At 41.4% G+C, this 12,711-nt stretch overlaps 2 protein-coding genes across 4 annotated transcripts in view; both read left to right on the plus strand.

Annotated features, from left to right (window-relative positions):
* Positions 1–127, plus strand: part of LOC138983741 (uncharacterized) — a 6,686-nt gene extending 6,559 nt beyond the window's left edge. For all 3 annotated transcript variants that reach the window (XM_070357050.1, XM_070357049.1, XM_070357051.1), the window contains exon 6: positions 1–127. This exon is cut by the window's left edge and continues 484 nt beyond it. The gene's annotated coding sequence lies outside the window, so the exon portion shown is untranslated.
* A 739-nt stretch (positions 128–866) lies between these two features.
* On the plus strand, positions 867–12,474 carry LOC138983743 (uncharacterized). The gene is made up of 6 exons (XM_070357052.1): positions 867–1,215; positions 1,718–2,419; positions 5,036–5,093; positions 6,928–7,050; positions 7,485–7,663; positions 8,549–12,474. The coding sequence occupies exons 2-6, from the start codon at positions 1,970–1,972 to the stop codon at positions 8,789–8,791; spliced, it is 1,053 nt and encodes a 350-aa protein (XP_070213153.1). The 5' UTR covers positions 867–1,215; positions 1,718–1,969; the 3' UTR covers positions 8,792–12,474.
* The last annotated feature ends 237 nt before the right edge of the window (positions 12,475–12,711 follow it).

Raw genomic sequence — 12,711 nt, forward strand, 5'->3', positions numbered from 1 at the left:
CAGATCCGTCCTCTTGATGTTTGTGTGTTTTGCTTTGTGAATTTGATCTTTAGTATGACATGTATGAATGTTACGTTGTATTCTAGTGAGCAAATGTGTGTTTGAAATAAATCTCTTTGAATCATTACTGTGAATTGTGTTGGTGTTCCGGCGGTGTTTTTAAGTTTGAGAGCGAACTAATAACGTCTGGGTGCGAGTCAGTCTAAAAAAGCGAGCGTTCATATGCATGCTTTTTTTCCGTCAATGCCAGCAGGTCTACTGTACTGCTCAATGCAATAACAGAAGAATGTTTTCTTGAAGATCATTAACCCATTATAAATACTTCCCGCTGCGTGAGCAGAAACCCAATAAGCCTCAACTGATTTAGAGCTAGCAGACGACCATGTGCGGGTGAGTGGTCTGCCCATGGACTGCTATTGATCGCTTTATACTCCTGAAAAACGAAAGTAAGATACGACATTACAGGAAACTCTTCCATTCAAGGTGCACTTTTTTTTTTAGAACCAAAACAACGTTTACACACATTCGTTTTCGTTTTTTTCTGAGAAGCCTAGCCTAGCTATGTTCGTTTTCATTACACAGGGCACCGGCACGGTTGGCCTAGTGGTAAGGCGTCCGCCCCGTGATCGGGAGGTCGTGGGTTCGAACCCCGGCCGGGTCATACCTAAGACTTTAAAATTGGCAATCTAGTGGCTGCTCCGCCTGGCGTCTGGCATGGGGCTGGGCCGCTATTGCGCGGGTCCGCTATTGCGCGGGGCCGCTATTGCGCGAATCTAACCCGAACCCTAACCCTAACCCTAAAGATTCGCGCAATAGCGGCCCCGCGCAATAGCGGGCCGACCCCTCTGGCATTATGGGGTTAGTGCTAGGACTGGTTGGTCCGGTGTCAGAATAGTGTGACTGGGTGAGACATGAAGCCTGTGCTGCGACTTCTGTCTTGCGTGTGGCGCACGTTAAATGTCAAAGCCTGAAATAAATGTATCATTAATACATTAATGACACTGGTGTGAGTTATACAATTGATTCGGCGAAAAATGCTCAGCCTGGAATCCGCGATTTCTGAGTATTCCTACTTTCAGTTTCTACACGAGTTCAGGTAAGTCTTACATTCGAAATGAGTCGACCGTTATCATTCAGACTCGAAACAAGAGAGTGTGCAGTAACTTCATCAAGGAAAGAGATGTGATATAGCCTGGCATGACTGCGTCTATACTTGTAAGTGCACTTTTCTCTCTCCATTTGACCCAAGTTTACGGGTATAGCTTTTACACCTCGAAAATAATACTTGGTAGTTCAAGACAAATCTCATTATCCCGTCCGTAAGTTCGAACTCCATTCTTCCCAAATTTGTTCTTGACTGAGGTTTACAGAAGTAAAATCATGGAGCATGGTAATGGCAATCGAACCAGTTGTAAAGTTGGTTGAAGATGTCTTGAATTTAATGAACTGTGCATGCATTCAACTTTTATGACTGAAGTTCCATAAGAACACGTTACATGTGTGGGTTCGTGCGTGCGTGTGTGAGAGCGTTCTTGACCTTCGTTTTCTTGTGTGCGTTGTATTTTACGTTTATTTACTTGAAGATTTACAATTTAAAGGACCAGGAACGTATTACTAACACATTTGAATAGCGAACATTCTGGACAATGTTTTAGCTATTCCTAATGCCGACACAACACGAAACTGAAACATGAAAATAAATATTTCCTATTATCAGACATCAGTGGCTCAGTGAAACCAGTACATCGACTCATAGACCATAGACAGGATTCGAATGCTACCCAAAAACATTGCCTGGACACACCCTTTGATAGAAAACTGCTCAATCTGACAGCGTCAAGAACAACTGAAACAGCAAGAACAGCAGCAGAAGCAGCACCACCTCAACATCGGCTACCAACCATCGTCACCACCATCACCATCACCATCACATCAACGACCCCAAGTTATCAAAATCAACCATTCCAAGATGGCTGCTCAGTGTCAACCGTTAACGATGAAAGCAGCTGGCAGCGAGGACACCGAAGAACCAGAGGCTGTCTCTGAAATCAGCGTCATCCTTGCCGCCGATGAAGAGTCTCCGGCCAAGCCTGCCCTCGGGAGAGTGTTGCAACGTCACAGGCTACAGTTGTTCATCGCCTTTCTTGTCTTCTCCAACCTCGTCGTCATCGGCGTCTCGATCAAAGCAATCAACACACGAGAGACTGAAGAAGAAGAAAGAGGAGGAGAGGGCGGTGAAGACGGACAGGAAGAGTGCCCTCAACACAGGTTGGTGGTCGCTCCCCTGTGTGTTCCATGTGAGGAGGGGAAGGATGAGGGGGAGGAGGAAGGGGGGTGGAGGAGGATAAGAGATGATGAAAGTGACGAGGACATGTGCTGCCCTCTGGATCATCGCCAGCTTGCGTCTGCTGTTCACGAGGTAAGAAAACTTATAATTCTTTATTATCTTCGTTGTTATTGAGCAAAACCACAACAACAACAGCAACAACAACAACAACAACAACAACAACAACAATAACAACAGCAGCAACAGCAACAACAACAACAACAACACTAACAATAACAACAGCAGCAGCAGCAGCAGCAACAGCAACAACAACAACAACAACAACAACAGGGCCGGACCAAGTTCGTTTGAGGGGGGGGGGGGGGGGGGTCCAACTGAAGGCAGGGGTCCAAAGTCCACATTTTTTTTTCTCTGAGAGGTACATTGGATGGCCAGGGGGGGGGGGGGGGTTCCGGACCCAGATCCGGCCCTGCAACAACAACAACAACAAAAGCAGCAGCTGCAACAACAGCAGCAACAGCAACAACAACAACAACAAAAGCAGCAGCTGCAACAACAACAACAACAACAACAACAACATAGGAAACCGCAGCAGCAGCAGCAAATACCGCCTACACTACCAACAACAACAGTCACCACAGTTTATTTATGCAACGAGTTGTTGTGTATTACAAATATAAAACAATCAAAAACAAAGGCCAACAACAACCCCCCAAAAAAGACAGAAAAAAAGAAAATAAAAGGAGATATGATATAATGACAACAACATTGATGAGATGACTGATCAAATGAGATGAAATATAGAAGAAAAAAATCAGTCATAAATGATTTTTATCAACACTGTTACTATGTTTGTCAAAACGAATTGCCGACAAAATCATCTACCTTCGCAACACACTAACATCTTTCAACATAATCATACTTGTGTTACACCGTGAGTGCTTTTGTATATCATGCTCTTCTTAATCGAGTTAGTTATTACAGTTTAACAATTATGCAAACACATCAGCCAGCAAGCAAGCAAGCGTGACAGCATGCAAGCAAACAGCATGATGACATTCAAATTTAATGTCATCAATGGCAGCAGTGGTCAAATAGAGACACGGATGAATGAATTTAACGTCATCAATGACAGCAGTGGTCAAATAGAGACACGGATGAATGAATTTAACGTCATCAATGGCAGCAGTGGTCAAATAGAGACACGGATGAATGAATTTAATGTCATCAATGGCAGCAGTGGTCAAATAGAGACACGGATGAATGAATTTAATGTCATCAATGGCAGCAGTGGTCAAATAGAGACACGGATGAATGAATTTAACCTCATCAATGACAGCAGTGGTCAAATAGAGACACGGATGAATGAATTTAACGTCATCAATGACAGCAGTGGTCAAATAGAGACACGGATGAATGAATTTAACGTCATCAATGGCAGCAGTGGTCAAATAGAGACACGGATGAATGAATTTAACGTCATCAATGGCAGCAGTGGTCAAGTAGAGACACGGATGAATGAATGTAAGTAGAATGTGTCCCACCTAACCCGGAAAAATTAAGTTTAAAGATAATTAAGAAGAAATTATGGTTGTTAATGAAATATGAAATTGAGCTGTATACTTATGTATTATCTCTGTCTCCGTCTCTGTCGTTATCTCCCTTGTCAATTCTATTGTCTTGTCATTTCTGATTTTCCCCCCCAAATATTTTGTATTATTTTTTGGTTTAAAAGGCAATATGTTAAAGTCTCGCCGCAAGATATTGTCATGTGTATGTTTGTTTCTACATGTAGGATCGCCACTATCAGTTTATAGCTTGTTGTTGATTCTAAACATGCTTATCATATATTGTATATATGAATTGTTGATAAAACACAATTTAAACGAAATACAGACACGTTTTGATAATGCGCTAGAAAAACTTACAACACACGCGCATCAACGGGTAATGTGAGCAGTTCTATTTATAGATTCGATTTTCACGTGGAAAACCCCATTTACTAGAAAATGTTCTGCATTGCCAAAATGACGTAATTGAAGCAGGTGCAGTTTCGTTTTAATACCACATTCTTCAAGTATCGTTTAATCTACTCAAGAAATGTGTTGGTTTTTTTTTAAGCAGAGTTACTCATTTGACACTTACGTGCTCAATGTAGCAAACTAGGAGACCGCATACAAGCGAGTAAACAAAAACGCATCAAGAAAAAAAGGAATAGCATCGAAAGCAGGGCTGCAGACATTCGCAACCCCTCCCCGCCCTCTTCCAAATACAAACAAACAAACAAACAAACAAACAAGCAACAACCAAAAAAACCAACAAAAAACCAACAACAAAACAAACAAACAAACAAACAATCAAAAGAATTGGACCCGAAACGTTGAAAGGAAACCTTTAAAAACAAACAAGGAAAGGAAAGAAAGAAAAAAAAATCCCACTCGCTAAAAGCCCGAAGATGAAATCTATACAAATATAAACGAAACGTAATCAAATACACTGATACGAGAATAAAAATCAACCAAGACAAAATCCAGTAATGAATATAATTCCTTACACAGAAAACGAAACATACAGTACAGGTGTTACATGATAAAAGGCCAATAAACATAATGAGCATAAATAAATGCGGTTGACAGAAGAAAAAAGTATGTGTGTGTGTGTGTGTGTGTGTGTGTGTGTGTGTGTGTGTGTGTGTGTGTGTGTGTGTGAGAGAGTCGTACTGTTCATATTTCACCCATCTGATTTCAGATTTACAAAACTGTGGTCAGGATCAAAGAAAAGGAAATCCTTCTTCAGCCGCCTAAAGGTAAATGAATAATATTGTTAAAGAATCGAACTAACTTTCTTTTCTCAAAGACAAGAGCAAGAACGAGGGAGATAGACATACATCGTGTATCCAGGTACGATATGAAGGGGTTTGAACAATCAAACATTATTATGTTAAGGATCAATTAGGTAGATCAACAACTATATAACGTGTAAATATCAACATATGAACACGTGTGTCCTGTTAAAAAACCTTGAAAGATTTACACAATGAATGGTCAGTTTTTTTTTTATGGTTCTTCCATTTCTGGATGACAGATGCAATAGCCTTTTAAATACAGAAGGTTGTCTAAACTGTTTCTGTGAAAACGAGTGAAAGCAAAGATCAGCAAGTGTGTGACATTGTAGGCGCAAATACATGTACAATTCATTTTCAGGTGCAGTAGGGAGGAGTCACACATACACGACGCACGGCCAGCGAACTGAAAAAAATTTGATATTTTGGCCAGTGCGTTGTCGTTCGCTGGGTGTGCGTCAATATTCGTTACTCGTTCGTCGAGCGCGCTGGACCAGAGGGTGGACCAACGCTATTCATTCGTTGTCATTCGCTGTGTGCGTTGGGATTTTTGAGCATGCTTAAAAATGTGCGCGGAGCTCGACGCATGAATGTACACGCCAGAAGGACGCCAGACACGCGCAGAGCGCGCTAGACCAACGCCAGACACACGCAGAGCGCGCTAGACCAACGCCAGACACACGCAGAGCGCGCTAGACCAACGCCAGACACACGCGGAGCGCGCTAGACCAACGCCATGACACGCACAAAGCGCGCTAGACCAACGCCATGACACACGCAGAGCGCGCTAGACCAACGCCATGACACACGCAGAGCGCGCTAGACCAACGCCAGACACACGCGGAGCTGTGTATTTGTTGTCAACTCGCTAGCTTCCACAGTGTAACCTTTTACGATCTCAACAAATCTGAAAAACCAGGTCTTAAAAAGGATAGAGTCTTAAAATAAAATGGGGGTTAATTTACAGAGGATTTGAACAGAATTTTTTTTAAAAACAAAGGTCTTAAAAGCGAGGAAGTCTTAAATTGGGGGGTCTTTAAACGGGGGTTGCACTGTAATAAACAGCGACGAAAGTTGGGCGCACTACAACGCACTGATCTTATTTTCCATGTTTAATTAATGTTCAATGCGCGGGCCGTGCGTCGCGTATGTGTGACCAAACCGCGACAAAAGTTGGGCGCACAACGACGCACTGATCTTATTTTCCATTTTTGATTAATTTTCAATGCGCGGGCCGTGCGTCGCGTATGTGTGACTCCCGCATTACATAGACGGTATGTTAGAATGTTCAAATCTTGTCATGTATACCTCCAGCAATGTATAGCAACATCAGAAATACCACACCTACACTTGATTAGAATTCTTCAAAAAATGGCTCATACTCACACAAATTAGGGTGCGCCAGAATGTCTCTTATACCACGATGTAACTTAACTCCATTTTGACCTAACCAGGCCGAAACAACTTTCTAGAATCCAGTGTTCCAAGTTTCATCAATTTCTGATTAAAATGTCAATTTTAAATGTTAAAAGAATGATTTTGATACTCAAATCTAGGTAGTACTGGAACCTTAGATAATAACATTTAACTTGATCATCTAATGAATCTGGACAAATATTTACTGTTCAAGAAGGAGAGAGAGAGAGAGAGAGAGAGAGAGAGAGAGAGAGAGAGAGAGAGAGAGAGAGAGAGAGAGAGAGAGAGAGAGAGAGAGAGAGAGAGAGAGAGAGAGAGAGAGAGAGAGTCTTACATTCTTTGAATCCTTTATTTGCAAAACGCACTTCTCTCTTTTTTTCAGCCTATTCCTTCTTCGATGAACCTTCCAATACACACGAGACTTTGCTGTACACCAATCGGTACAAGCCATCGGGTCATGTGACTGGTGTACAGCGTTTTGACGCTGAGAAGTTTTATGTACACGGTGAGTGTGTGTGTGTGTGTGTGTGTGTGTGTGTGTGTGTGTGTGTGTGTGTGTGTGTGTGTGTGTGTGTGTGTGTGTGTGTGTGCGTGCGTGTGCGTGTGTGTGTGCGCGTGTGTATGTATGTTTTCCTAAGTATGTGCCTTTGCAATTACATTTTTAAGTGTTGAATTATCAAATGAAACGTGGTGTTTTTTTCTCCCAATCTTGAACCTGTTTGCCTGTCACCTGTCTTTAACTTTTGAAGCAGTTTCTTGATCTTGTCCCTTTTCCTTATCACACTCTAGCCCTATTCTCCCCCCCACCCCTTGTCAGACACTCGTTCCAATAAAAGACATATCAGTACATGCTCAATCACCCTCTTCTTCTCAGTCTCCACAAACCTCAAATTCACAGTATTTTTTCTCTCTAAAAAACCCCAAACAAACCCGAAACAGAAGAAACCCAGGTCATCTGTGACTGGCCGATGCGGGTGGAACCATACCTGAGTGTGACAACCGGGTACATTCAACGTCTGTCCTGGGGCCTTGTTGTGCCCACCACTGGCCTGTATCGGGTACAGGCTTCGGCCAACTTCTACTTCAGATACCCGCAAGAGCGCAAAAATGATCTTCAGGTATTGTCTGTTAATTTTTGCGATGCGTGGGTTTGAATGGCAATGGGAAGTAGACAAGATGTGATGGCGGTATAATGTAGAATGCGTGTGCGTATGCGTGTGCGTGTGTGTGTGTTTGTGTGTGTGTGTGTGTGAGTGATTGCGTGTGGGTGTAAGTGAGTGTGTGTTCGCAGTTCGGTTAGCACTCTGTTTGGTTGTTGCGTTTGAATGTATTGCGTATTGAATGAACTCAAACCAAGATATATTCCCGTGTACTGCACGTGGTTGTAATAAAACCTTATGTCTTATGTCGTAAGGGGCATGGGGTGAGGATATAGAATAGTCCGCTGTAAATAACCTTTATCCTATTTTTTTGGATAACGTTATTGTCCCATGGCTGGGAAATTTGGGTCGCTTTCTCCCAGGGGAAAGCTAGAAGCAACAGAGTCGCGCGTGTTTTGGTGTAATCAGCCACCTGCACTTATGGCAGCATGACCGAGGTCATTTATGTACCACAGTGGTGACACGGGGGTGGAACATAGATACCGCTAATTTAATAAATTGACAGAAATGTTATTCATCTTATCTTTGTAAAAAAAGCCAACGTGTACTCTGTGTACGGTCTTGTTAGAGAAACGTTCGTATTTTGAATGTGTAATGTGTGTGTATTTATATAGAAGCTTGTAAACCGCCTATTTGTGTGAATATTTGAAAGCTATTTGTTTTTTCTTGATTTGTTATGTTAGTAGTCTGTATGTTTTAAATTTTGACGTTATCCTGAATATATTCGAGAACTTGAATGCAGTGAGTATCGTTCTGGAAAGACCCTCACAGAGGAATCAAGCCTTAGACAATGTGAGAGAGAGTTTTCACACTTGAACCTCTCGTAACCGATTCTTTTTGCAGAGAAGAGACAGAATTCCTGTGATTCATCAAATCACGCGGTATCAAGCTAGAGACGGTAGCGTCTCAGTGCTGGCTCAGAGAAACCACACCATCAGCTCTGCACACTGTGACGGTCTGACGTCATTCCTAGTGGCCACAGCAGACCTCGTCATCGGTGACGTCATTTCGGTCAACGTGTCCCATGAGTCTGCAATGGCCATGCAGGATCGCTGGCATACGGAAGGACTTTTTCTTATTCAGTAACAAATCCAAAAACAAAGAGACTGCCAACGTTTCAAAATTCAGAATCAAAAAACAAGAAAGGTAGGTTGTTAGAACGTTTGTTTTTGACAAAACAATACATTCACAATACTTCTAGTATTAATACCTTATACTAATTGTTACAATTTATTTTTTAACTATTTAATAATAAAAAATAAAAAATGTATTGTTTTGTCAATAACAAACGTTCCAACAACCTACCTTTCTTATTCAGTAACAAGTTTTCGTGAAATCTGACACGAAACAACTTCACAAGCAGTAGTAAGGGAAGGCCGCATAATATGGCTCGTCTTTACACCCCCGGTATAGGGGTGTGTATAGGTTTCGGTCGATGTGTTTGTTTGTTTGTTTGTGTGTTTGTGTGTTTGTGTGTTTGTGTTCGCATATAGATCTCAAGAATGAACGGACCGATCGTCACCAAACTTGGTGAACAGGTTCTATACATTCCTGAGACGGTCCTTACAAAAATTGGGACCAGTCAAACACACGGTTAGGGAGTTATTGGTGGATTAAGATTCTACAAGGACTTATAGAGGGACATATTAATGGTCAAAGGGAAATAACCTTCTCAGTTGGTGGCAGTGAGAATGGTTATTTCCCTTTGACCAACGGGGGTGTTTTTCCTACCTCGGAGGAATTTCTTGTTTTATATGGACCACTTCGTGTTTTGAGAAAGTAACCAAGCAAGAGCGATCAGAAAAAAATGATTCATTGGCCACATTTACCCTCTCTGCATAACTTATATCATATCAAGAATAAGAACATTGTCACCAGAGGCATTGAAAGAAACAACAACAACAATAATAACGACAACAACAGCAACAACAAAACAAAAACAACAACAACCATCATCACCACTCCCACCACAACAGCAGCAAGAACAACAACAACAACAACAACAACAACATCACGAAAGAAGCAAAGAAACAAAGACTGGAGAGAAAAAAAACCACCTCAGGGTGGTCAATACAAATGTAGCCATTTTTTGCCTTATTTTCTACACATTTTCATTGTATTTTCAGGCAAAGTATAGTTAACCTTGGAAGTTTGTAAGGATATCAATTTGGGTGACAGTTATCAATATCCTGGGAGTCAGGAATCTAAAATAGACGACACTGATTTTGTGACAAGATCGGCGCACGGACATGGCTATTTTTCTTTTTATTTTTATTTTTTAGGGGGGTGGGGTTTGGAGGTTAGGAGCTTTGATGGAGGGCATGTGGAATTCTTGTAGCCAACTAGACGTCTGGTAGCCAACTGAACGTCTTGTAGCCAACTGGACGTCTTGTAGCTAACTGGACGTGTTGTAGCCAACTGGACGTGTTGTAGCCAACTGGACGTGTTGTAGCCAACTGGACGTGTTGTAGCCAACTGGACGTCTTGTAGCCAACTGGACGTCTTGTAGCCAATTGGACGTCTTGTAGCCAACTGGACGTCTTGTAGCCAACTGGACGTCTTGTAGCCAACTAGACGTCTTGTAGCCAACTGGACATCTTGTATCCAACTGGACGTCTTGTAGCCAACTGGACGTCTTGTAGCCAACTGGACGTCTTGTAGCCAACTAGACGTCTTGTAGCCAGATTCAAACATACAGGGAGTGTTCGAAATCAGATAAATGAAGCAGTCCCCCTCCGCTGCCAGCTGTACGGAGGAACGGAGGACCTGGAGAAGTCAGTGTCATTTTTCTCGCTGTCCGGTCTGTGAGTATAGACATGTGATCAAAAATAATAATAAGAAGATAAATGTAGTGGTAATAATGGTCACCAACGCTCACTTTAACTTTTAACTAATTTTTTTCAGCAAATGAAGTCCAACATGCCTTAGTCTCTTGAGTACTGTCTTCTGAAAAAAAAGCGAGCCTCATTGATTTCTCGTTGCAATGGTGAAGGCTGCAAAAGATCCTGCCATTTTCCGAAAAGCACATGTTCAACGGCAAAGTCCCTTCAGTAAGAACACCGCGTGCATTTTGCTTACTTGGTCGCAAAAGCACATGTTCTACGGCAACGTCCCTTCAGTAAGAACACCGCGTGCATTTTGCTTACTTGGTCGCAAAAGCACATGTTCTACGGCAACGTCCCTTCAGTAAGAACACCGCGTGCATTTTGCTTACTTGGTCGCAAAAGCACATGTTCTACGGCAACGTCCCTTCAGTAAGAACACCGCGTGCATTTTGCTTACTTGGTCGCAAAAGCACATGTTCTACGGCAACGTCCCTTCAGTAAGAACACCGCGTGCATTTTGCTTACTTGGTCGCAAAAGCACATGTTCTACGGCAACGTCCCTTCAGTAAGAACACCGTGTGCATTTTGCTTTCTTGGTCGCAAAAGCAACACTGTAAATTGAAGTGATCCACTTTCAAACACACTTTTTGTAACCAGTTGTGCACACGGTGCGACATACTACACATCTCTACTAGCAAATGTAACACACATGGTAAACACACAAAAAGTGTTTACAATGTGTGCTCCTTTTGCAAGTAGAATTACATAGTATTCCACGCAGTGTTCACAATAATAATTGGTTACAGAAAGAGTGTTCTAAAAGTGGAACACTTCAACTTGGAATAAAATCGGTGTTTTTTAAAATTTCTCACTCAATGTCATCACAGTAGTAATCAATGTCACCCAAACTAATATCGTTAGGAATTTTCAAGAAGCTGGTATTCTTCGCAAGAAAATTAAATGAAAATCTACGAAAACAAAAAGGTGACAGCAATTTTTGAAAGGGTCGTTTTAATGGACCACCCTACGATAAATTATCTGCCTTGTTAATTCATCATTTGAAGTGAAAAGAAGTTTACATTTTGGCAATAGTCTCCATAGTGTTGTAACTAAATGTGGTGTATGGAAAAAAAAATAAGAAAAAAAATAAGAGAGAATTGACATGTCCATTGAGAAAAAAAAGAAGAAAAAAAAGTGGTGTCTCTGGGTTCAACAACTTTCAAAGTCTGTCATTAAGCGTTGCTGATTGTGCGTAAGTGCTATCACACTGTTCGTCCTAGTATGTTTTGCGCCAGATTTTGAAAACAACCCGGAAAAGTTAAAACTGATATGTATCTAGAGATAAACATTCACAGTGCAGTTTTTTTGTGTAATCTGAAAAGGCAAGTTTGAATTGAATTATAACATCTTGAAATTTTGAATAAAAAAACAAGAAAGGTAGGCTGTTCGCTCAGTCGCTCGGCTTCCTGCCGAGTGGGCGAAAACTGATTCTATCAAGATAAGTTTTGTGTGAATATTTGTTTGTTTGTTCACTGAAAAGACCGTTGGGTCGAACTATCTGTGAATGTATTGTTTTGTCAATAACAAAGGTTCCAACAACCTACCTTTCTTGTTTTTTTATTCTGAATTTTGGAACGTTGGCAGTCTCTTTGTTTTTGAATTTGCTCACCTTGAAATTTAGCAATTTGTTTTAAAAGTTTGCGTACATTTTCTTGACCCGTACTTTACTTTTGTTTGAAGAGTTTATAATTATATCGATACAAACTGCCAGGGCCGGAATGTGACAGAAACAATTGACGATCTTTGAACTCATTGTCAAATCAGTTGTGTGCAGTTGGTTACTGTTGACGTGTTAATGCATTTGATTTGAGTTTCAAGTGTAAGATCTATGAATTATAAGCTTTCAAGGATTAAAAGTAAGATTTTTACTTTATTTGAAATAAATCGTTTTTTCCCACGCTCTACCACAGTTTTGTGTGTGTTGGTATGTCCGAGTCTCTGTTTGTCTTGCTCCTCCGGTATCCACGCTAACGTCATTATAATAGGTAGTACTTCCGCTGGTTCAGCTTTGTTGCCCTTATTACTACTATTGGGCTAAGTGCATTTCCCCCCTCTGGGATAGCGGAAGCATAAGCAATCGATGACATTCTTTTAACCACTAAATGGTAGTCAAAATAGCAG

The sequence above is a fragment of the Littorina saxatilis genome, linkage group LG13 (genome assembly GCF_037325665.1).
Source record: "Littorina saxatilis isolate snail1 linkage group LG13, US_GU_Lsax_2.0, whole genome shotgun sequence".
In the NCBI taxonomy this organism is placed as follows: Eukaryota; Metazoa; Mollusca; class Gastropoda; order Littorinimorpha; family Littorinidae; genus Littorina; species Littorina saxatilis.